We start from the raw sequence: 26,629 nt of genomic DNA, 5'->3' as shown, positions 1-26,629 counted from the left end.
TTTAATGACTTAAAAATGAAAATTTTTGATTATTAAAATTTTAAACTGAAAATAAATAAAATAATATAAATAATATTAAAAGAAAGTAAAATATTTTTCATATTTGGCAAAAATATTTGGTTCTTAACCAAATATTAAAAATATTTTTTTTTTTTTAATATTACTTTATTTATTTGCAGTTAAAAATATTACTAATTAAAAATTTTAATTTTTAAGTAGTAAATATAGTTAACACTATATTTACTCAAAAAAGACTTGGTGGTTACTCAAATGTTAAAAATACTTTGTTTTATTTTTTTTAATATTATTTTATTTATTTTCTGTTTAAAATATTAATAATCAAAAATTTTAATTTTTAAGTCATTTTCATGTCAAGAGAAAACTTAGTTAAATAATTATTTAAAAATTAAAGTATAAAGTACAAAGTATAGTATTTTTGTTATAATAGTTAACACTATACTCCCATCCCTGCAGCCACCGTGGTGTGATGGTAGCGTGCTCCGCCAACCACACCGTATGCCCCGGGCAAAGCAACATCAAAATTTTAGAAATAAGGTTTTTCAATTAGAAGAAAAATTTTCTAAGCGGGGTTGCCCCTCGGCAGTGTCTGGCAAGCGCTCCGAGTGTATTTCTGCCGTGGAAAGCTCTCAGTGAAAACTCATCTGCCTTGCAGATGCCGTTCGGAGTCAGCATAAAACATGTAGGCCCGTCCGGCCAATTTGTAGGGAAAATCAAGAGGAGCACGACGCAAATTGGAAGAGAAGCTCGGCCTTAGATCTCTTCGGAGGTTATCGCACCTTACATTTATTTATTTTTTTTATACTCCCATCCCGCCAATTAGTAGGAAAATTTAAAAAGACCACCATGCAAATTGGAAGAGAAGCTCAAATTCGGGTCTTGCGGGGAAGGCTAAGTGTAATACGAATGAGGCCAATGTAAGCGCTTTCAAATAACTCATTTGGAAGTACAAATTTGAGGGCAGTGAAAATGTAATATAAATCTCCAAGGAGGAAAATCGAGTCAAATACTTATTTTATGTTTACGAGGGCCGTGTAAACGTGGTCTTAAAAGGTTTCAATAATCTATCGAAAGTCAAAAAATGTTTAAAATTATCGATTTACGAATATGCAGCTATCTTCCACCTCGAATAATTTCTCTACTGTCATTTAATACGTGAAAGGAAATAAGTTAGAGGAAAATTTAATCGTGTCTGTAATAAACAATGAACAATCTGGAATTTATTTAAAAAACGCATGTATTCTACAATTAGAAGTACTGAGAAAGTCATACTTAGGTAGCGCTACGGCACTAGCCTTGAGTTACGTTGCATGGATATTTGTGAACTGGGCAAAAAAAAACCAAAATGTTCGAGATACGCAACAAAAACTCAATGGTCTTCAGCTCAATGGTAAAGACTATTCGGCATAGTGTTGTTGGTACATATCCTTCCTGTCATGCACCAACACGCCTAGACGAACGGCGTGCCAAGGCAAGAGCACTACGACAAGAACGACGACGCAAACCTGACAAACCTGACGATTTCGTTACATATGACGATTCCGGCAGTGATGAAGAAACACCTCAACAACAGGAAGAAGTTTTGAATACATCATTTAACCTATGCGATTATTTACGTAGTAGAGAGACTGGCTTAAAAGAGGTAAATACGCCTGCATACATATAAGGATTAGTTAATAATAATTTGTATATGAACAGCAACGTAGCTTCAATTTCGAAAATACTAGCCGATATGTATTAACTCATGATATGCTGCGAGAAACACAAATACATTTGGGCTATATTAATAAAGTTTTCTGTTCCAAATGGCTAAGCAATCGTCAAGTGGTCTTTGGCACGAAATGCAATAAAGTAAGTGTTTTTATTATTTATACTTTTTAGAACATACATTTTTGTTTTAAATGTTTTTGTTTCCTATGTATATTTAGTTATTAGTTTATGATGTGAATATGCGCCGCGTAGACGCTATTCCAACACTTTCGAATAATCGTGCTAATCATCCAGAAGTGCAAGGTGGTTTACATGCAATTGAAATTAATCCAAGTCGTTCATTCCTCGCTACTGGCGCACGTAATTCAGCTGACGTTGCAGTTTATCGATTGCCCACATTGGATCCGGTTTGTGTTGGCGAAAATGGGCATCGAGACTTGATAATGGGCATGTGTTGGTTAGATGATCAATTCTTAGTTTCAGGTTCAAAAGACTCTCGCCTATCACTCTGGCGTATTAATGAAGATCTCATGGACTTCCCAGATGGTGGGAAAGAAGCTTGTCCTACATTTGCTACGATAAATCCATTATGTGTAAAAGATGTACGCACTGCGCAACGGGTGAGTGGAATTTTTGTCTACCTAACATTGGGGGAACTCGACATCTTGTTTTTCGTTTTTTTTTAACCATCGTGAAATATATAGCATATCACTTTTTTGGAGCTTTTTTATTTGTCTTTGGACTTACTCTCCAAGTCAATCAAAAGGAAATAAATTATAGCTCAAGATAAGTGCAACACGTAGTTGCTAAGGTGTGCAATCACGCCGGAGTGCAATCCATGCATTCCCATTCATGGAGTAACCCTTTGGGATTGCAGCCTTTACTTGTTATTCTGAAATAATTCTTCCTTACGGCATTCATCACGTGGAACAAAAAAAATTAAAAGCATTCCTCTTTTGGAATAACGAAAGTTCAAAATTATATACACTAAAGTTATATACTAATAACACTATCACAGCAAACTTTGGAGTCTCTAATGTTAAATAATTTTTATGAAGGCACGTTAGTCCAGAAAGTTGCAATTTAAGTTCAGAAATTTTAAATTGAAGTTCAGAATTTTCAATTTAAACTACAATTGATATAATCTGGCAACCCTGCTCGTGTTAAGTCCGCAAACAATACGTCTGCCGAAAAACAACAAATTGTGTAAATAAATAAAATTTAAATTAAATACAAGGGTAAATTCCATAAGAATTAAATATAGTGCCTTGTACTGTGATACATGTTATAAAAAGCGTGTTTTGATATTTTTCCGACAGAATTTGTAAGTTTTTTAACTTCGTTATATACATACATAACTCTGGTAATAGCGCCAAATAAATTCGCTTAAGTGAATAGCGGCGTAAGCAAGTGCGCAAATACTTTTTATTCGTACAGTGTTCAGGGTTGCCACCCAGCTAACATATATTAAGGTGACCAGGTGCGTCAAAGTTGTTTTCGATATTGGATCTGGTGTCTTCGCTTGGGTAATATGCCAAACATTACTCCTCCCGCAGTAAAACGTCGTTTGAGCAAGGGCTCCCCCGCCGCGAAAACACAAAAAGTTGATGGGGCTGCAGCTATCACCCTCTCAGCAGTGTACAACACCCTGAAGGAATTCGAGTCGAAGGTGCATCAACAGACTGCGAGATGAGATCTCCTTACTTACCAACACTCTGTCTGCCTCATCCACGCAGATTTCTTTGTTGACGGAGAGATTAGAAAAGTCTGAGTCCGAAAAAGAAAATCTCAAAAAAGAGTTGGCAAAGGGACTTCAGCAAAAACTGACTGCTGATATCGCTGCTGATGCTGTCGCTTTTGGTGTCCCGTATAAGGAGGGCGAAAACCTAAAAAGTATTTTTAACGTGGTGTGCATGTCCATTGATTTTCAGTCACCGCAAATAAGGGACATTTTCCGCACGAGACCCTCACGTGCAGGCAACAACGGTGCGATTGTGATCAAGTTCCATTCGCCGCTGGATCGCAATCGTACTCTCCGTGCTTTTGGGGAGCACCGTAGGCGTATGAAAAGCGCTGTTTCTCTGGAACCCCTTGGTATCCAGGGAAACTTCCACCTATACGAGAGCCTTACCAAGGAAAATAGGCTTTTGCTACAAGCGGCTATCCAATTAAGGCGGCAGGGAAAGCTGCAGGCGGCATTCACGCTCCGTGGCTGCGTCTACGTTAGGCATGGACTTGATACATCCACACAGCCAACAAAAGTTACCAGTGAGGCTGATCTGGATCGATTTCGCCAACCTTAAGTTCATATGCTTATTCATTGTTTTTTGTTATGTAAAGATGGCGCAAACATTAATTTATTTTTTTTCTTTTACTTCGGCTTTATCTATAACTTACTTTAAAGTTGCTTTTAATTGGATTGTACTCAGTGTTTGGAGATAGTAGAAATGCGAATGGCATTGCGAATAATAGCCTAGCTTTGCTTAATGTCCTATGCAGGCACCATAAAGGTTTCAACGTGGTGCACTTTAATGCTCGTAGTTTAAATGGCGAAAAGATGGATGTAGTCAGAGCGATATTTGAACATTCCAGTGTTGATATCATTTGTGTTTCCGAGACTTGGTTTAAACCTGAAATACTTGATGACCATTTTGGCATAAAGGGATACGTACTCTATAGGATGGATAGAAAGGTAAAGAAAGGTGGTGGTGTTGCTATGTATTGTAAAAACATCTCAAGTCGAGAATCATATCAAGTATAGCTGTTGGCGTCACTGAGAACTTGCTAGTTGAAGTGTCTAGTTCAATGTCCAAAGTCCTTTTTTCGTGCGTCTATAACCCTAATAAATTGTGCAACGTGAAGGAATATTTTACAATGTTGTCCTCGGTCGCAGTTGATTACACTGATATAATTATCTGCGGAGATTTTAATGTTAATCTCTTATGTAGTGACCCGTATACCTGCCGTTTGTTAGACGATGTTTCAAGTGTTGGTCTTGAAGTGGTTAATGTGTGCGTACCAACAAGGTATGGACAGAACTGCTTCCCCAGCCTTCTTGACTATTTCATTGTGTCCGATACGTCTAAAGTCTTAAAGTTTGATCAATTATCCTTTATCTCAGACCATGATCTAATTTTCTGTTCATTTGATGTAGTGCTCGATAACCACAGTGCAGTAGCTAGATCATCCATTTCACCAGATTATCGACGACTGGACGTAAATAACCTTCTTAGAGACATCTCCAGCATAAATTAGTCTGCTTGTTGGAGCTTGAGTTCGGTGCATGAAAAGCTGAGATTTTTAAATGAAATTATTTTATACCTCTATTCAACTCACGTTCCATCTCGGGTATATAGCAACAGATCTTCCTCTTGCCCTTGGTTTAATAGATCCGTCCGTGCTATGATTATCAAGCGCAATAAGCTTTATTCTCTTTCGAAGAAAAACCGAAGCGACGCAAATTGGCGTGCATACAAACTTACACGAAATGAGACCACAGCCTATATTAGGAGAGAAAAATGCAGATACTACAATAAAATGTTGAATATATCGTTGCCTAATCATGTTTTGTGGCGTAATCTGAAAAAACTTCGTGTACATGTGAGTGAGAGTTCTGACTGTTCCCTTAATCCTGAAGATCTTAATGCAGCTTTTGTGAGCCAAGCTAACCCGTCTTGTCTTAATACCAGTTTCTCAACCCCTCCCTTATATGTGGTTCCTGTTTGTCAAGTATTTGAGTTTACAGCTGTTTCGGAACTTGATGTGACGATATGCATAAATAAAATAAGGTCCAACGCAATCGGTCAGGACAATATACCGCTCAAATTTGTTAAAATAATTGCCCCGTACATTCTTCCTACATTGACGCATATTATCAACCACAGTATTACTACCTCCTGCTTCCCTGATATGTGGAAGGTTGCCACGGTTATACCCATTGCAAAAACTATGTTTGCAGATTGTCCTAGTGACTTTCGGCCTATCAGCATTTTGCCAGCACTCTCGAAAGTCTTTGAGATATTGTTGTCAGAACAAATTCAAGACCATTTTTGCAAACATAGTCTGCTATCACCATTCCAGTCAGGCTTCCGATCAAAGCACAGTTGTTCCACGGCTATCATAAAAATTTTAGACGACATCAGGGCACCCTTTGACAAAAACCAGTTGACTTTATTATGCCTGCTTGACTTCTCAAAAGCCTTCGACTCTGTGAACCATGACCTGCTGTGCTTAAAATTAAAAAATTATTTTGGTTTTGATGACTCCGCAGTGCGGCTCATGCGAAGTTATCTGACGGGTATATCCCAGCTTGTCAAAGTCGGCTCCGAAACTTCAGGTCTAAAACCACTATTGGCAGGGGTACCCCAAGGCTCTATCTTGGGTCCACTACTTTTTAGTATTTTTATTAATTACATATTTAATGCATGCCAGCATGCTCATATGCATGCATATGCTGATGATGTCCAACTATATTTGTCGGGAAATCATGAGGGGACAAACGATTTATGCTCAAGATTGAATAATGACTTAATATCCATATTTGAATGGGCTAGGAAAAATGACTTATGCATGAACAGTGAGAAATCATACGTGTTGCCTATATCTAAAAAACGAATAAGCTTCTCAAGTATTCCGCCCTTGCGCGTTGCCAGTAAATGTCTCAAACTCGTTTCAAAAGTGACTAATCTTGGTTTTGTTATTAACACGACGCTGTCCTGTGATGATCATGTAAATTCGGTGGTTAAGAAAGTATACTTTATCTTAAGAAACTTACGAATGTCTGCTATTTATACTCCGGTCAATGTTAGAAGAAAACTTGCAATTCAATTGATTATGCCGATCATTTGCTACTCTGAGCTAGTGTACAGTAAACTGAGCTCCCAGTCTGCTCATAAAATTGATGTAGCATTTAATCATGTTACACGTTATGTATTCGGCTTAGCCAGATTTGATCATATATCCAGCTGGAGAGCGCGTCTACTGGGCTGTGAAATCTTCGAATATCTGAAAGCTAGGAACAGCATTTTCCTTTGTCAACTTATCATGTATAAGGAGCCTAGTTACCTATATGATAAGCTAATATTCCCCAGGTCTGCTCGAATCAACGACCTAATAGCACCAACTTATAACTATCTAACATCTGGACGGCTATTCTTTGTCAATGCCATTCGCCTATGGAACTCTATTCCAGTATCCGTACGTAGTAGTCTAAATAAAAGCAACTTTAAAAATGTTCTTTATGCTCATTTTAGTTGAAACCATTATACTTCTTGAGTTTTCGCCATCAATATGTATGAGTGTATACAATGTTTTGTTATTGAATTTAATTATTTGTTTATTTTAGATACTAGTAAATTACGATAATTCTCTATGTTTGATGTGATTATTTAACCTACATAACCCTCTGTTATGACTTTTGTTCTTTTTTACATTGCGATTTATCTTTTTGTTGTACTATAAAAGATCCTAGATCTTATTGTACTGATACTATTTTTGCAATAAATGATGAAATAAAATGAAAAAATGAAGTTCAATGGAAAATTCTGAAATTTCTGAAAATTCTAATTACATCAATTGTAATTTTTTAAACTTTAAATAGAGATTCTGAACTTCAATTGCAACTTTCTGAACTAAAACTGAAAAGACCATATGTGTAATACTATATTGCTAATAAAATATGCTGGCAATAAGTTTTGAACCCGAAATCAAAAAAAGACAGCCTACACAATTTTTGTAAATATAGCAATATAAGTGTGACAAGAAAAACTTCAAATTTATGGTTGCGGGTGTACTCAGTCTGCAGTAGCAATATAGAAGTATTACATATATAATAATGGACCCCAGGTTCGATTTAAAAGTACATGTTGAATCTTGTGTAAATAGGGCTAAAGATTTAGCGTTTATCAAGCAATGGTCTAAGGAATTTAACGATCCTTACATTACTAAAACTCTCTTTGAGGCCCATATTGGAGTTTTCCTCGATAATCTGAAACCCGCGTTATCAGGTTCATTGTGATTAGATTGATTTTTATTATTATGTTTACATATTTTTGGATTTCACAATAAATTTTAAATATCACAAATTCATTTTCATTTCACAGACGTGTATGATATATATATATATATATATATATATATATATATATATATATTAAGTAATAAAAAGTTACTTTTGCACTTTCACATGAATGATTCTTACGAAATCCGGACTGGTTTAGAGACAGTATATTATTAGTTTCTAGGTACGTTTGTAGTTGATTTTTCACAACACTTTCCATTATTTTTTCAAATATCTTAAGAGTATTTATTGGACGAAACTCTTCACATTTTTTTGGTTTAGCGATTTTTTCAACTGGCACTACCAATGAGCCATTCCATTCATTTGGGAATACTCCGCTCATTAATGAATGATTTATTAACTTTGTTAAGAAAGGCCCAAGCACATTCCAGTTCTCCAAAATGATCTTTGGGCTCACATTATTCCAATCTTTTTTGTTCTTAAGTTGTTTACAAATTGCCTTTAGTTCGCAAATTTGTATTTCTTTAAAATGAAAGGTTTCAGGACAATGATCACTATTGTTAATATTGTAACGAATTTACTTGCAAATCCTCTTATTTGCAATCCTCTGCTAAGTTCGAATCACTAAACTGTTGAATAAATAACTCCAATTTGTAATAATGCAAAATGGCCTTTATTAAAGTACTTCACAATAACACTCAAACTGTGCAACGAATAGCTTGCTTAATAACCAAACTGATTGATAGCTCAAATGAAACTCTACTATTCAAAATAATACTGCTCTTGCTCGCTAGATAGCGTCTTAGTCGAAACTGCTTGACAACTCAAATCAAACTGAATTCAACGTTTGCATCTTCTAGGCGCTTCCAGAATCTACTAGTCCATCAGCTCTCATACTTCTCAGCTGTAACTACAATTGCACAATTTTGTAGCTTTTCTCATTGCATACTTTCAGGAGTATCTCAGATATATGCATGTGTTTGTGCATTGACTCTCCGCTGCTCGTATACGTACATGGTACATATGTGTAGACGCAATTATTGTTTCGTTTATGTAGATACATAATCAGGCCTGTTCTGAATTCCGATTCCGATTAATTTTTTCGGAATCGAAATGGGTTGGTGTTCTCAATTTCGATTCCGACCAAAAATTATCGGTTTGAAAAGTATTGCCTCTGAGCAGTCGGAATGAAAATTAATTGACAGATTATACACAAATGTTGCGATATTTGTCTTTCAAATAATTTTTTTTTAATTCTTCATTTTATTTGGAAGAGTTGTGTGTATTTTTTTTTATTTAAATTTGAGTTAAATTGGCATAATAAATCTTTCTTTAAAAACTTCTATCAAGAAATCTATTAGGCAAACAAATCGATGCTGATCGAAATGAAGTCGACCTGTTCTGAATTCCGATCCAGCGCATTTTTACAATTCGCACGCACAATAGCACATCTTCTTGCGTCTGCGCATCCAAAAACCATATCTGCAGCATTTTTTAATTAAAATAAAATTTTATGATACTTAAACCAAAACACATAAACAAAAACAGCTGATTAAACTGGTTACCGAATCGGAATGAAAACGATTCGAAATCGACTTCGAATCGATTTTTTACAATCGGAATTGAGAACACCAAATAGAAACCGAGTCGAAATCAATGTCGTTTTACTTTTCATTCCGAGTCGGAATTCAGAAAAGGCCTGATTGATTGAATTATTGATGTGAATTCGCGTCACTGCTTAGCATCGGCTTAGAGATAGCAGCACCCCTTAGTTTTTCTAATATTCGTAACACTGCCCTCAGACAAATCTCTCGATCTAAACGCTGCTAGCATCGCCAAATGTACCACTCTTCTATTTCGTGATTTCCCAATTGCTTGCATGCGGTAGACGACATCACTGATCGTCTTCACAACTCTGTACGGGCCTTCCCAATTGCACCGATATTGGGATGGAACACCTTTCCGCCGGTGAGGGTTGTATAGCAGTACCAAATCTCCCTCCCGGAAACCTTCCAAATTATTTTCCTTGTCGTACCTGTGTTTCATCTTACTACTCATTATCCTGGATCTTTCCTTCGCACTCTGTTGCTTGGCCAATGAACTACTTCGTAGAGCTTGCGCTTGACGAATTGGCTTCGCATAATTAGTATCGTTCCCACATTTCACAACAGTAGTGTGCTCCGGCTTGAAACTACCCTCGCATTCTTTCTCGGAAATTCGTTGCTTCGTTTTCCTGCGTCTTTTAGGTTTTGTCAATACCAGTGTTTCTCTCGCAGGTACTTTTGGTTTTGCTTTATTTGGCCCATTCGACCTATTATCCTTTGCCTTTGACTCTCGTGGTTTTTGTCGAGTCTTCTCCACCAGTACTCGATTACTACTGAATCCTTTCCGCAAAATGAAGTTAAGTGGTATATCCTGGTTCTTATAACGCATCACCCTTTTCTGCATATCGATCTTGATGTCATGGTCAACCAAGAAGTCCACTCCCAATATGACTTCAACGATCTCCGCCACAACGAATTTGTGTAGAACTGTGCCCTTTCCAATCAAGACTTCACATACCACTTCTCCCTGGACTTGGTTATACTCGCCAGTAACCGTACGCAACCTTACTCCAGGTAACAGTTTTAGTCTCCTATTGACCAAGTCAGATCGGATTAAGGAATGAGATGCGCCCGTATCTACAGTCAGTACACGCTCCTTGCCATCGACATTCCCTCTGACGGTAAGACTGCTTGAATTCCTTCCAATTTGCGAGACAGATATCACAGGACATTCAATAGCTGGAGCTAGCACATCTTATTCGCTCTTGCTCACCTCCTCCAACTTTGCGTTTACGGCCACCCACATTGTTGGAACTATTAGGACCAAGATCGCAATGACGGGCAATGTGACCGGACTTCCCGCATTTGAAACATTTGATAACTTTTTCACCCCGCTTTTGCGATCCTTTCAGCGCCTCCAATATTGCGTCTACTCACTCTGGCCTTTCTACCTCCACACGGCGTGCTTTGTAAACTGGCTTACACAGAAGCAATGCTGTTTCTTGAGTCAGTGCATGGGATACCGTTTCTGCGAATGTAGGTTTTGGGTTTGCATATGCCGCTCGCTTCGTTTCTACGTCCCGTATGCCATTTATAAAACTGTGGATTTTTACCCTCTTGGTGTACTCCACGGGTGCGTCCGCATTTGCCAAATGTGCCAACCTTTCAACATCCGAGGCAAAATCCTGCTCATTCGCTCTTTGGTGACGGTTTTGCAACTCAATTTGGAATATCTGTTTTCTATGCTCGCTTCCATAACGTCGTTCCACAGCAGCCATTAATGCTTCATAACTGTTCCGTTCGTACTCTGGAATCGTCTGTAAGATTTCCACTGCAGGCCCTTTCAATGCCACGAACAGTGCAGCAACTTTATCTTCAGAACTCCAGTTGTTCACTGCGAGGATATGCGGGCCTCCTGTGCTTTCAACTGCTCAGCCAACTGAGAGGTCATATATGTCTTTTGCTCTACCAGTTGATTTTCCATCTTGGATGTAATCTGTGTCGACATTTCGGAAATACGCGTCTCCTGTGCTTCAATCTTAGATGTTATGCGGGTTTCTTGCGATTCCATCTGTGATGACATATACGTTTTCTGTTCTTCCATCTTCGGTGTTATGCGTGTCTCCTGCGATTCCAGTTGATATGCCACTGTCGATGTTTGAGCAGTTATTGCAGCCAATATCATGTTCAAGTCTGTGCTCGTAACTGTATGCGATGTTTCGTTTTTCTCTTAAATTTTTGTTGTTGCTTCGTCCCCATCAGGATAAAAGACAAACTCGTCCACATCAATTCCTTGCGACTCCATTACCTCTCGTAGCCGTGCTTGAAGTTCGATCTTATTGCCGGTTGTATTTAATCCACGGTTCTCCAACTCCTTTTTCAGTTGCTGGATCTTCAATTCACTGAACTTTGCCATGTCCTTGTTGCCCTCTGGAATTTATTCAACAATTCCTCTTCTGACACCAATTGTAACGAATTTACTTGCAAATCCTCTTATTTGCAATCCTCTGCTAAGTTCGAATCAATAAACTGTTGAATAAATAACTCCAATTTGTAATAATGCAAAATGGCCTTTTTAAAGTACTTCACAATAACACTCAAACTGTGCAACGAATAGCTTGCTTAATAACCAAACTGATTGATAGCTCGAATGAAACTCTGCTATTCAAAATAATACTACTCTTGCTCGCTAGATAGCGTCTTAGTCGAAACTGCTTGACAACTCAAATCAAACTGAATTCCAGCGCATCTACACTTGTTGCCTTTTATACTCTTTGATTTCAACGTTCGCATCTTGTAGGCGCTTCCAGAATCTACTAGTCCATCAGCTCTCAAACTTCTCAGCTGTAACTACAATTGCACAATTTTGTAGCTTTTCTCATTGCATACTTTCAGGAGTATCTCAGATATATGCATGTGTTTGTGCATTGACTCTCCGCTGCTCGTATACGTACATGGTACATATGTGTAGACGCAATTATTGTTTCGTTTATGTACATACATAATGATTGAATTATTGATGTGAATTCGCGTCACTGCTTAGCATCGGCTTATAGATAGCAGCACCCCTTAGTTTTGCTAATATTAGTAACAATATATATTTCTTTATCAATTGAATGATCTATTAATTCTATGCTCTCAATGAAGTATTTATTGAGCTTATCAGCTATTTCATTTTCATTCCTTATTTCTTCGTTTTTATAAATTATAGAGCCTATTTCGTTTACATCTTTGCTAAGTATCATGATAGAATTATAGAAGGTTACGGATGTAAGCAGTTTCTCGCTCTTACACCGCCATCTTGAACGCCATTAGAAATAAGAATGTTGTCGCTTTACAAAACTCCTTTTTTATTCACAGGAAAACGTGTATGTAAAACTTTACAAATCGTTTTTTCTAAAAAAAATACAACGGCATCACTTTTTTCTCAAATTCAGTTTTCTGTTAGCTTTTCTATCATTCAAACTTATGACAATTCTCATATAATAATTTAGTTTATTCTACACATTTGAGGCGTTAAATGCTGGTAATAGTATTGTAATTTGAATAATACAAATAATAATTGTTTTAAATATGTTTTTACAGCTTCCTTTGTGGGTTTTGTTGGTATTGAGAGACGGGCATGTGGACACTTTTATGTTTAACCATGGTGCTGGATGATAACATGTCTAGGGCACCTATAGAGATAATTAGGCTCAATGCATGCAAGAGACCACTTTATTATCCAATGTTGGCATTGAAGTCGTCAATTACAACTTATAAATTGGTATAATGCGTAGGCAGTTGCTCATGAATGAATTGCAGGCACCCCTGCGTCTTCTTCACAATGTTCTCCATCTTTATGTATGTATGTTTGTTTAATGTTGTGTTCAGTTTATACTTATATTTAAGAATTCATGAGCTTAACACCGGCTTATAATAATTGAATTTCAATTATTATGTTTTCTAAGAGAAACTGAAAAGAAAGAAACATTTACTGGCATATTGCGATGGACCATTTCGAAAACCGCCAACGTAATATATAAATGTTCTCCATCGAAATAAGAGCTGAGTACAATTAAGTGTTAAAACTGCATGCCTATATTAATTCATGATGAGATGTTTGTCCATGATCGTGAATGAAAATATCTACGTACCCTCCAATTATCGTGGCAAGTTGTAAAACTCATGGAAATAATGTACTTCTGTGGTCTTCTGCCAATACGCCTTTGATCTCGCTACCAACAACTTAAAGTCGACAAAAAAGATGTTTGTTTCTATCAAAAGATGTTAACAAAAACTGAAAAATTATCCTGGATCGCTGCCGAACCACGGGTTGGATCCGTAATACTTTTGCGCACATCTTTCGACATGAGCAGCTTTCACCTGCGCTGACAAAAATTACCGTAAGTGGATCCAACACCGGTTTTGGGGGTACCAATAATATCCACACAAAACCAATATCTGCATAACAAAAAACTTTATCAAAATAACAACAACCACATGAAATTTTTAAACTTGCATCTCTTTACTGATTTTCGGATTGTTAGTACCAAGGTATTGACGCTCTATTGAAGCGCCAAAACCAAAAACTGTTTGAATCGCTGAACCGAACTGATTACAATTTTAATCCGGTGCACGTTTCTCGTATTTATTTGCCTAAATCCCACAATTCTTGAGAAATAAAATTTTCAATTTGCGATTTTGGATCCGCGATCCTGCGTTCAAATCGCGTCTTTTGACTTCTCTCCCGATATTTTTAGACTTGTATTAAGAGTGTCATGCTTTCGTATAGAATTACGAAACGTTTTATAATTAATGAAAATAAGTTGGTTCGAATCTCGAAAATGTTGAGGCCCAAAAGGAGAAGAGATAGATATAGTGAGTGAGTATATTTGGGTGCCGATGAATCATTTGTCTAAACCAAATCAATGTAAGTCCCTTACAACCGATTTTTCAGATAAGAGACTTTTCTTTATTTCTTCACCATTTTAACAGCTAGAAGCTTGTATATATATATCTCATACAACTGATTTTTCAGATTTTATGAATTTTTGAAATTTCATTAGATTTTTGTTCAGATCCATTAAGGAAAGTTATTAGGTATTCGGCACAGCTGAAGGCAAACCCGCCCTTACTTCTTTTATCATAAAATTGCACCACAATCATGTGACCTAACTTACTTTCTAAATTTTGAAAGAGTGTGAAATTTAATACTATCTTACCTTCTTACTATATTACCCTCCTTTCCCGTGTACTTCCAAAATACAACTTGGCGCTAAGGGCGGTCGATATCACAGCTGTCAAATCTTCCTCCACCTTCTTTTATTATATTATGCCTTTATCTCCGAATCCCTGCCAACAGTTGACATGAGCGTCGAATTATAATAGTGGGTGACCAACAATGAATCTTCTCAAAGCGGAAACTTCTCAGGTTTACGGGATAAAGGCTCAAATTCAAAACTTTAACTTATATCCGACGTAATGTATACACCTACTATTGTATGTTAAATTTTTCCACCACTCCGCTGGAAGGATCAGGTGGAAAACGATTTAAACTCCCTTGGTGTGACCAATTGGCGCCAGTTGACAGAGCGAAGAAGCGGCTGGCGCAATTCGTTGGGCGGTCATAACCGTTTAAACGGTTAAGCGCCAATTAAGTAAGTTTTACTACGGGACTGGGGTAGACTGTTAATACCCGTTCAAAACTGTTAAGAGCGTGTTCAAAATACACGTTTTGTGCTCGGTATTTAAATACGAACCATGACCCTCAACCACTCCAAGATCATGAGTACGATCCGTAGTCTTTTGTCGCAGGACCCCTTTCAGCATAAAATTTAAAATCTTTTGTCATTAGTAAAGTGTTTGGGGTTATTGATAACAAAACACGTCTTTTGAAACCTTTTTCCGACATTTTTGGCAGTGTATTAACAGTCGACCTCTGTCCTAGAGTAATACCAGAAAAATCGATAAGGTGCAAACGTTTCAAAAATGAATAAAGCAAATTTAATTTCATAGTTTTTATCATAAAATTGCATTAAAATCAAGCTACACCTATATTTTATCATTATTTAAAAAGTATTAATTTAAGTACTAGTTCAAAAGGAGCCCTCCTTTATGCCCCCTTTCTCTTGTACTTCCAAATACAACTTGGAGATCACTGGAGCTAAGGACGTTCGAAATGGCAGCTGTCAAATCTTCCGCCACCTTCTATCATTACATTATGGCTAAGTATTAAATTTTTCAGTATTCTCCACATTTCTTTTTGATTTGTTGCGCTATTGATTTTTAGCTTAAAGTATTTATTTTTTGCCTTTATTATCTCTTGTTTGTATGTTTTACATGCACTTTTATAAATTAGCCGTGAATTGGTATCGTCCATTACTCTTGCAGCTTGGTATGCTCTAATTTTATTTATTTTTAGCTTCTTTAACGTTGAGTTAAACCATTTGTTGCGACTTGAGCTATTTCTAATCGTTCTACTTCTCGTATTAGCTACCACCAATTCTTGTATGCACTTTTCTAGAATAACAGTGTTTTCATTTACATCATATGCGTTACTATGTTTTAGGTTTTTGTTTAAAAGCATTTTATTAAATTCACGGTGGTTGTAGTGGATTTGTTCAATTACTTTGTGCTTTGGTTTTATTACACTTTCGCGAGTAGGTTTTTCTATAACTATCGTTTAGTCTTTCTTTCGCACGTATGCAGTTAATACATTTATTTGTTAATTCTCGGTTGCAATCCCTTGAACTATGTTTTTCTAAACATTTCACACAGATTTCTTCATTTTTACATTGTGCGGCTTTGTGGTTGAATCCTCTACATTTATAGCACTGTTGTACCTCAAGGCCATCAAAAACTCTACATTTTTTCCAACCTATATTTACTTTTTCGGCGGCGATAGTCTTTTGGTACGTTTCCGGATCTGCTTCGATTAATGCATTGTAGTATATTACATTGAGCTTTTTTGTTTCATACTGTTTTAAAACTTTCAGATTTCCATCCGCAATGTAAGTATTCTTTCTTTAACATTTCAATTATTTTTTCATCTGAATGTTTAAAGTTCATCCTCGATATCACAAATCTATGAGACATAACTTTGGGTATTTTTACTTCATATTTTTCACCAATACGGTCCTCGATTGCACATTTTATTTTATTTCTTTCCGTGTCGTTTTCACTTTCGATTAATATCACACCATTTGCTCCCCAGCCAGCATTTTTTGAAAAATTTGATCAAAAAATATTTAAATATCATACCCCAAGATGATTAAAAACGTTCAAATTTAAAAGCATTTTCTGTTCGAAAATGAATGTATCGTCGGGAGAAAAATGTACCATAAATGTGATTATTCTTGAATAATCATTTATGATTCATATTTCGAAACGCTTTTTATTCATATTTGATATCATTGTAAAATTGAGCTTAAATTGTTTTAGAGTAATATTTGACTGCTTTTCACAGTCATTTTCTGATCATAATCGTGAACATATTTCAATCGTTTTGGTTGAGATTTTTGAATCATTTTTGAATGCGATTATGATGCATTTATTCATCATATCTCATTCAAAATAAGATACTACATAATACTTTTATTTCATCAGGGGAAGAAACCATGCAGAAGTGAGCTATTTGAACCACAAGTCACTCGCAAACAAACTTGACCGATATACACCTGCGACTACAACATCCAATATCAGCTATGATCGTCAACATCTTAAAATACGATATGGTACGGGATGTTGAAGACATAGCCAGGTACATATGTCAAGAGAGTTTCATTTACCTGGTCAAATAGCTCACAACTTTTGTATTGTCCAACTATTATGTATTTTCTGCGAAGCCGAAGGTGGAGAAATGGTTGGGGAAATCTTCGGGTACGAGCAGCATTTGCATTGCATTGTCTTGAAGAATGTCTTAATAATACAAATTTTATATACATACATATTTTTTCTGAACTTCATGATTGAAAAATGTGTGTATGTGAAAAAAATAAGATTTTCAATAAAAAGTAAAATTTTAACAAGTGTAAAACTGATATATCTTGGAACGATTTTCCGACATCCCTTGTCAAATTTTGTTCTCGAAAATCGACACTGACGATGGCACAACGCCGAAACCGGTTTGTCTCAAAACCAAATTTTATAAGGGATGACGGAAAATCGTTCCAAGATATATCATTTATCCACCCTGTCGGAAAATCAACCAAACAAGATAAGTCAAGTATAAAACTCATTATTCCGTCAACAAATATAGTCAGAAAAGATTGAGAAAGTTGAATTAAAAATGATTAGAAATTTTTGATCACCTAAAGTAAACACCTTTGATTCAAATATGATTCCAAAATGTGATTGAGAAATTATATTCAGTTTTTGATCATCAAAGGTTAGCATATTTGATTATTTTTTTGTTGGTTTTTATGAAATATTAAAATTTAATCATAAAAGAACTTCAAAAATGATTCCAAAAAGTGATCGAAAAATGATTTTCAGTTTTGGATCATCAAAAGTATTCATATTTGATTATTTATTTTGTTCAATTGTATGATAACTCATTATTTAGTCAGAAAGAGTAATCAAATTGTATTTATATGCAGGGAAATTGAAATTTAATCAAAAGATAGCCGGTCAATTATGTATTTAACAGCAGTATAAATAGGCTTTTTGACCATTATTTGCTTAGTGCAAAGTTAAATTAAACTCCACTATTTCGGCTCAACGTTTCGCTAAGCACCTTAGCTTCTTCAGGAGCGAAACTGAATTTATTTAGTAATTTTTATCACAAATCAGTAATTTTATAACAACAGCAATGTACATAAAAGAAAGTTATTAAAAGAAATTTTGGTTAGAATTTAGCAAACAGATTGTTTAGTGAAAAACTTACATATATAAATGTATGTATCCCTAGATTACATTAGGCGTCACAAATTGCACAATTTTAGTATAAACTAACTAAGTTATTCAAGAAAATTAAAAGTATAAAAATGGTACTAGTAATATGTAGTACACTTGTCATTAAACTGGACTTTGATCATAAAACATAATTGGTATGTTTTGTTTACATATATACGTATGTATGAAAGGCTGTGTTCAGTGAATACCTAAGAATGTGAAAATGTAAACAAAAACTTTATAAACATAGAAGATATGCGGCGGAGATGTCAGCTGTGTCTTCCTTTCTATTAACAGTTCTCTCTCTATTTTGCATAAGTCTTAAGCTTTCTGTTGTGTATCTCACTTTTTCCCGCCTTTCCTTGTCCAATATTCTCGCTTTACCTAGATCAACAGAGTGTCCGCTTTCCGTTGTGTGTTGCGATAGTGCTGTATTATTTTTCTTTTTATTAATATCCGACTCATGCTCTTTGAGTCGAATACCCAAGGTGCGCTTTGTTTTACCTATATATATTTTATTACATTTTTCGTGTTCGGTTCCTTCACATGGTATTTCGTATACTATATTGTTGTGTTGTGAAAGGGGGATAGGGCTTTTTATTTTAGTGAAAATACTTTGTAGAGTTCGATTTGATTTAGAAGCCAAGCATGTGTTATTTTTGTTGTATGGTATATCAGAGCCGAAGTTCTCTGTTAATTTTGGTATGTAAGTCACACTGAAGAACTTCTTCGTTTGGCTTGCAGTGCTTGTTGTTGAGAATCTGCTACTTTTGTTTTCTATTTGTGCTATCTTATGCTGTATAAGATTTTGTATCAGGGTACTCGGGTAATTATTGTTTATTAAGATCTCACGGATTTTATTTATGTTGACATTCCAAAATTGTTTATGGCTAATATTTAGTACTTTTTCGATTAAGTTGGATGCCGTGTTGACTTTGTATTTGAACGGTTGGGCTGACAGAAAATTTATGAGGCGCCCCGATGATGTTGGTTTCGTATTCCAATCTAATACTAATTCCTTTTCCGTTCTGTGGATTCTTATGTCTAGAAAGGGAATATTGCTGTTCTGCTCTATTTCAGAAGTGAATTTTAGTTTGTTATGGTATTTATTTAATGTGTCTAATATAATGTTCAAATCGTTTCTTTTAATTATTGCAAGGATGTCATCCACGTATTTGACTATAAATTGTATGTTAATGTTATATTTTTGTTTAAGTTCAGACATAGTCTCATTCACTAAGTCATCCATGACTATGTCGGCTATGGTTGGAGAGAGGGGATTACCCATAGGCATACCAAACGTTTGTGAATATAGTTTTTCATTGAACATAAAGTAATTGTTATCTTTCAAGCAAAAGTCCAATATTTGCTTAAATTTTGGTCTAGGTATACTGGATATTTTTTCAATTTTATCCCACTTTTTGGTGATTATTTTTGTAGCTAGCGTTGTCGGTATATTTGTGAAGAGCGAAACAACATCAAAAGATACCAGTAAGTCGTCGTCTCCCAATTTGATGTCTTTTAGTCTCTCTTTTAATTCAAAGGAATTTTTGATGTGGTAATCATCTGATTTCGAAATACCTTGGAGGCTTTCTGAGGTCCTTGGTATCAGATGATTACAACATCAAAAATTCCTTTGAATTAAAAGAGAGACTAAAAGACATCAAATTGGGAGACGACGACTTACTGGTATCTTTTGATGTTGTTTCGCTCTTCACAAATATACCGACAACGCTAGCTACAAAAATAATCACCAAAAAGTGGGATAAAATTGAAAAAATATCCAGTATACCTAGACCAAAATTTAAGCAAATATTGGACTTTTGCTTGAAAGATAACAATTACTTTATGTTCAATGAAAAACTATATTCACAAACGTTTGGTATGCCTATGGGTAATCCCCTCTCTCCAACCATAGCCGACATAGTCATGGATGACTTAGTGAATGAGACTATGTCTGAACTTAAACAAAAATATAACATTAACATACAATTTATAGTCAAATACGTGGATGACATCCTTGCAATAATTAAAAGAAACGATTTCAACTTTATATTAGACACATTAAATAAATACCATAACAAACTAAAATTCACTTCTGAAATAGAGCAGAACGGCAATATTCCCTTTCTATACATAAGAATCCACAGAACGGAAAAGGAATTAGTATTAGATTGGTATACGAAACCAACACCATCGGGGCGCCTCATAAATTTTCTGTCAGCCCAACCGTTCAAATACAAAGTCAACACGGCATCCAACTTAATCGAAAAAGTACTAAATATTAGCCATAAACAATTTTGGAATGTCAACATAAATAAAATCCGTGAGATCTTAATAAACAATAATTACCCGAGTACCCTGATACAAAATCTTATACAGCATAAGATAGCACAAATAGAAAACAAAAGTAGCAGATTCTCAACAACAAGCACTGCAAGCCAAACGAAGAAGTTCTTCAGTGTGACTTACATACCAAAATTAATAGAGAACTTCGGCTCTGATATACCATACAACAAAAATAACACATGCTTGGCTTATAAATCAAATCGAACTCTACAAAGTATTTTCACTAAAACAAAAAGCCCTATCCCCCTTTCACAACACAACAATATAGTATACGAAATACCATGTGAAGGAACCGAACACGGTTGGTCCATTGCTGCATTACAGTGGAGTATAATGGTACGTACTCCAGTGGACCACATGATCCAACGATTTTTGCAGGGGTATTATAGTGTCCAAGTAAAATCAAAATATTGTTTTACTACTGCACATAAACCATTAAATTCAATTTATTTACAAATATCACACGGAGCTAATTAGATACATGTCCGAACTCGTTGAAATCTAATCGGAGTTGGTCCAAAACAATTTTTGCTTTGAGACCCCATCGGATACGTCACAGAATCTTCCGCCCTACTGCAGCCGGTTGAAACTTTTGCAGTTGCCTACGTTACAGAGCTGTATAGAGATGCTTGGTGTCTTATTTGTAGTAAAACTTATAAGAGAGATGACTTCTAGCCCATTTTTGGTCGCCGAAATTATGTTTAATGTTGCAGTCACCATCACAGTCTAGGCATTTTCAACAGCTGCACATAATTAAAAGATGTAGTAATCTAGTAGAGAATGATGAGAGAACTTTTGCAAAGTCAATTCACATTAGGATCGATTGAAGAACTATAATTTTTCCCGAATAGTTATGTCCCATTTTGTTTTGGAACGCTATGTTTCTGCTGTATTCTCGAAAATTCCTCTAACATTAGAGATTCTAGAAGAGAGGTAATTATTTAAGCTTCTTCGCATCATTGTCTAACTTCATCGTTTGTTGGAACTGAAAGCATCTCTAGTGAATAATTGCCTTAAATTTTCTTCTTTGCTTATATTTTCAGATTCGTTCACTTTGCTTTAATAAAGAATTTAAGGAAATCGCTGCACTTTCACTAAACGGTTACATACATATTTTCAATGCTGAAACTTTTAAACAAAAGCTTTCGCGTAAGCTGCCCAATTGTCAGGATAATGTAAGCATAGCATATCATAGCGATGGACTTTATGCTGTTGGCTGTCGTTCATATACCATATTATTGGACGCGCGAACACTGCAGGTACATTTCCAATACACATCATTTATGATAACTTTACTTAAATTTTTATTACCATTGTACGAAAATATAGACAATTAAAAAGATCACTTCACGTTACAATGGTTGTGGTATACGTGCAACCACGTTTGAGGGCAATCTTCTTACAGTTGGTACAGGTTTAGGTATGTTGCTCTTCTATGATATACGCGCAGGTAAATATTTGGAGAGCAGCGTTAATGCGTCTCGTACAGTGGCGCTTAAATGTAGCAAAGGAATTGTGGTGAGTAAATAAATAAAAACAACAAAGAAAAAAGAAATCTACAAAAGGTCAATTACAAAAATGTCTTAATAGTATCCTGAAGATGAAATGGATGGCTTTCAACAAGTAAAATATGTACCAGCAATATATACCCACTGCTATGATAGTACTGGTATGCGGCTTTTTGCTGCTGGTGGTCCATTGCCGGCTACACTCGTTGGTAATTATGCAGGCGTTTGGCAGTAATTTTGCGAGTCAAGTGAATTCATGTATTAGCTATAGCTTAGCTAAATTAACCAGATATATATATATATGGCAGTATATATGTATATATATATATATATATATACTTATACAGATATCTGTGTGTGATTTTTGGAAGTGTTTCCACATTTATTTTATGATTTATTTGTAAGACGTGTTTTGTAACTATTAGGAAAATATTTCTTTTATTATGATAAGTCATTTTAGTGCAGCGATTATACGACATTTTTCCAATTTTTGTTTATTTTATGTTCAGTCAGAAATACTTTGAGTTGAAAGAGGATTTATAGTGAAGAAAAGCATGTACTATCTTAAAAATAAATAGTATACAATTATTATCGCCGATATTCAAATTTTTTATTTCATAAGGTTAGAAAAAACTGAGGTGGGAAAACCGTTAGGCAAAGGTGTATGCTAGAGGAGGTGTGCGTAATAAACAAGTTACACATTTTGATTGCATTGCACACATAATTTCTTTTATTGTAATTTAGTTGTATTTAAAATTTCAATTACGTTTTATCTGATTCGAAGTATTTAAAATTATTTAATTTTGAAAACAATTTTTAACCTAATTAGTAGGCATACGAGCACCAATGCAAATTTTTGCAACACCCTTTATAGTTTTATAAGATTCTATATACAAGTTTGTATGTGTTAGAATATTCCAAATATTGCTAAACATTGCTTTCCATAAGGAGTTTGAAGGGGCAAATAAATCAATTGTAATAGTGTTGGATATCTACGTACATATGTACATACATACATGCATACACATGTAATAATAAGTACCTGGCCGACCGAGCTTTGCTCGGCAATCTTCGAGTATGCCGCATACACTCAGAAAAAAATTTCTCCCGATTGAGGAAAAATGGGAATGAAATCGCACTTAAGACATTTTTTCCTCATTTGTATGGCCAAAATTCTTCAAAATGAGGAAAAATTCTTCAAACTGAGGAGTTTTTCCTCATTTTTAAGAAATTTTGGCCATGAGAAGAGGAAACAATTTCTTAAGTGCCATTTCATTCAAGTTTTTTCTGAGTGTAACATACTTTGTTCTACATGTCATCATTAATCAAACTCCACTTTTTTATATGTACATATGTATATTATAAATTTTTACTTACCAATATTTGATTTCCTTAAAAATAGATTTCAAAAACATATCAAACACTAATCGCAAAATGAACTGGAATGAAAAATTTGATATGGGTAATTCCAGCCTATAGTATAAGGGATTGTTATGGCAATTAGTGAAATCGAGAACTAAGTTATTTAGGCCGAGTATCTTCATACGCCGAATTATTAATTTCAAACATTTTTTTAGTTATACACTATGAAAGTCTCACAATTTTATTACATTTAAAAAATTTGTAAATATCACGAATGACAACTATCAGTTAGTTTAATCAAATGTCAACTTACTTCCCTAAGCGCCATCTGTTGATAAGTTGTTAAATGGTTAGATGTCGTTTTCAAGTTGAACATATGCCTCTAGTGTTCAACGGTAGCAAATTACCATGGTGAGATATCTTTTTGCTATGGTGAGAAATCTTTTCAATAGTAATCTGTGAGAAATTGCAATTATTCATTTCATATTTGCCAAAAGTATGCATTTAAATATATTTTGCTAGAATTTGCCACGGTGCCTTGATATTGCATTTCAAATTTATTAGCGTGTGTGAAATTAAGAAAATTAAGTCGAATCATTTGTAAGATTTTTTTAAGAACATTTTAACTTTAATATTCTCCTTTAAAGCTTTAACAGAATATAAGTAAAAAGAGTACTATTTCGTGTGAAATACCTTTCGTTTAATACCGATATCGGCATATCTCATGCAATTTTTTTTAATTTCGAATAGGTGGCAACCTTGTGAAACATTATGAGTGGCAACACCTAGATAGAAAGTCTTAGAAGGTGATACGTTATCTCTGTGCGAAATTTCATTTAAATCGGTTGAGCCGTTCCCGAGATCGTTCGGCTATACAAACATACAAATATACACGAATTGCTCGTTTAAAGTTATAAGTTTATAAAGAAAAAAGTTACATTTAAATAATTACATTAACTAATTAATTAACTAGGTGCTTATTTAAACTGCCAATGATTATTTTAATTGCTTTCAGAAAGATGTAAGGACGGGACTGTTGTTGTTGTTGTTGTAGCGATAAGGTTGCTCCCCGAAGGCTTTGGGGAGTGTTATCGATGTGATGGTCCTTTGCCGAATGCAGATCCAGTACGCTCCGGTACCACAGCACCATTAGGGTACTAGCCCGACCATCTCGGGAAGTATTTATATGGCCACATTAGACCTTCAGATCATCCCTCCCTCCCCACCCCATAGTTCCATGAGGAGCTTGGGGTCGCCAGAGCCTCGTCTGTTAGTGAAACAGGATTAGCCACGGATAGGTGAGGTTGACAATTGGGTTTGGAGAAGCTATATATTACGCTGGCAACCTGAAAGGGTTGCACTACACAGCCCCTTGAAGCTGGTATTACAGTCGCCTCTTACGGGTATATTCTGACCCCCTAACCCGCTGGGGGTTAAATACCTGTTAAATAATGATTGCTAATGGTAATACTTAGCCGTGCCATTGATTATTTTTTTAAACGCCATTTAATGATTACTTGCCATTATTTTCTATTTTTAATGATTACTTTTCAATTAATTAAAAAATTATAAAAAAAATCATGATTTTTTCTGATTATTGAAAAAAATCAAAAGAGGCCTTTTTGATTATTTATGATTTTTTCATCATTTTTGATTTTTTTTGGTTATTTTTTGATTTTTTTTCTGCTTTGTTGAAAGAAAAAATTTTGTTTGTTGCATGCGCGGAATAATTTCTACATACAAGTACATTTTAGATGCAATCGTAACCGCTTATCGAGGCAAATATATACATGCAACATATAGGGCGAATGGTATACGAGCGTTGATCTAAACATATTCTCCGGTAAGTATATGTAACCCGGTTTATGAAATGGTGGCTTATGACTCAAAAAAGAAATTGCGAGAAACAGCTGTTAGCAGCTGTTGTTTTGTCATTACAGCACAAAAATATTCCGCAGTGTTGAGATTTCGAAAGCGGTTTTGACTGAAATTTTTTTATACTGCACACTTCACATCTTCGTCGACTTTCTCCAAATATTGGCCAATGTACTCCCAAATTACCTAATCGGACATCTTTTGGTACTGAGTCACCTTTTTCACGACGTTTTTTGCTTGAGGGTGTTGGTGTAAGACTCAACTTGCGTTTGTTGGCAACATCTTTTTGCGTCATTAAGCCTTGTGCAATGGATTGTGTATACTCTGAAGAGTCATTTTATCATGGCTTTGGCAATATACAATGTAAGAATTAACGAGATATTTCCAAGAGCCCCCAAAACAATCTATGCCACCATTTTTTAGATCGCCTGCCTATACCGTATGCACAACGTAACTGATCTGCAAGATATACGCGACCCATGAATGAATTATAATCTGTAATTGCAGTTGGACATTGAACTTGCATTGCCTGACCTTTACGATCTCTCCTCTGGACAGTACTTTTCTCGGTGCCATGGAAGTTGGAAGCCAACAGTATGGGCTTGTTATCAATCCATTTAAAAAAAGTTACACAGTTCATAGCTGTTCGTGAATGGAACTCGCCTCTTTTCATTTGCTTGTCCACTTTCATGTTTGGAAGTCCTTTCAGATTTCCTCGTACTGTACCGCAAGCAAAAACTTTCTGCGTTTGTAGAAATTCTAGTAGCCTGACAGATGTAAAATATTTATCAAAGTACACGTACTATTTTTTCCCCACTCCTCTCCTGTGAGAGATAAAACTACTCTCTCTCCCAGGCCATATCCTTCGTAGTTTTCTTCGACAGCTTCGTCCTTTCCCTGGTATATAGAGAACTTTTTGATATATCCGCGTTGATCCGCCAAGCACCATAATTTGTAACCACGCTTAATTGGTTTCATAGGGCAATATTGTTTTATTGCACTTCTACCTTTGAAAAAGAATCATAGATTCGTCAACTGATAGCTCCTTCGTTCCATGGTATACCTGAAGAAAACGTTGATTCAGACCTTCAATCATAGGGCGAATTTTGAACAGTCGATCCTTATTGTTTTCTGGAATTTTAGAATTATCATTTACGTGCAAAAAACGTAAGATTGAAGCGAATCTGTTTCGGGACATGGTTTTTGATACTATGGGCACAGCCAGGTTTTCGCTGGTACTCCAATAATGACGATAACTGGGCAGTGTAGTGTAACCAGCCAACAATTTCAATGCCAGATATTTAAATCAGTTAATATGTTACCCTGTAACAAAAATAGTCTAAATGTTCATCAACACATAAAAAGGTATC

General features: G+C 35.5%; 1 protein-coding gene across 1 annotated transcript; it reads left to right on the top strand.

Annotated features, from left to right (window-relative positions):
• Positions 1 to 1,152: 1,152 nt before the first annotated feature.
• On the top strand, positions 1,153 to 22,620 carry DCAF12 (DDB1 and CUL4 associated factor 12-like protein). The gene is made up of 6 exons (XM_067784720.1): positions 1,153 to 1,660; positions 1,717 to 1,869; positions 1,947 to 2,348; positions 21,558 to 21,773; positions 21,844 to 22,032; positions 22,105 to 22,620. The coding sequence occupies exons 1-6, from the start codon at positions 1,364 to 1,366 to the stop codon at positions 22,255 to 22,257; spliced, it is 1,410 nt and encodes a 469-aa protein (XP_067640821.1). The 5' UTR covers positions 1,153 to 1,363; the 3' UTR covers positions 22,258 to 22,620.
• The last annotated feature ends 4,009 nt before the right edge of the window (positions 22,621 to 26,629 follow it).

Source organism: Eurosta solidaginis, chromosome 1 (genome assembly GCF_040869045.1).
Source record: "Eurosta solidaginis isolate ZX-2024a chromosome 1, ASM4086904v1, whole genome shotgun sequence".
NCBI lineage: Eukaryota > Metazoa > Arthropoda > Insecta > Diptera > Tephritidae > Eurosta > Eurosta solidaginis.
The sequence above is the reverse complement of the archived record's forward strand: the minus strand, read 5'-3'. Positions and strand labels throughout refer to the sequence as shown.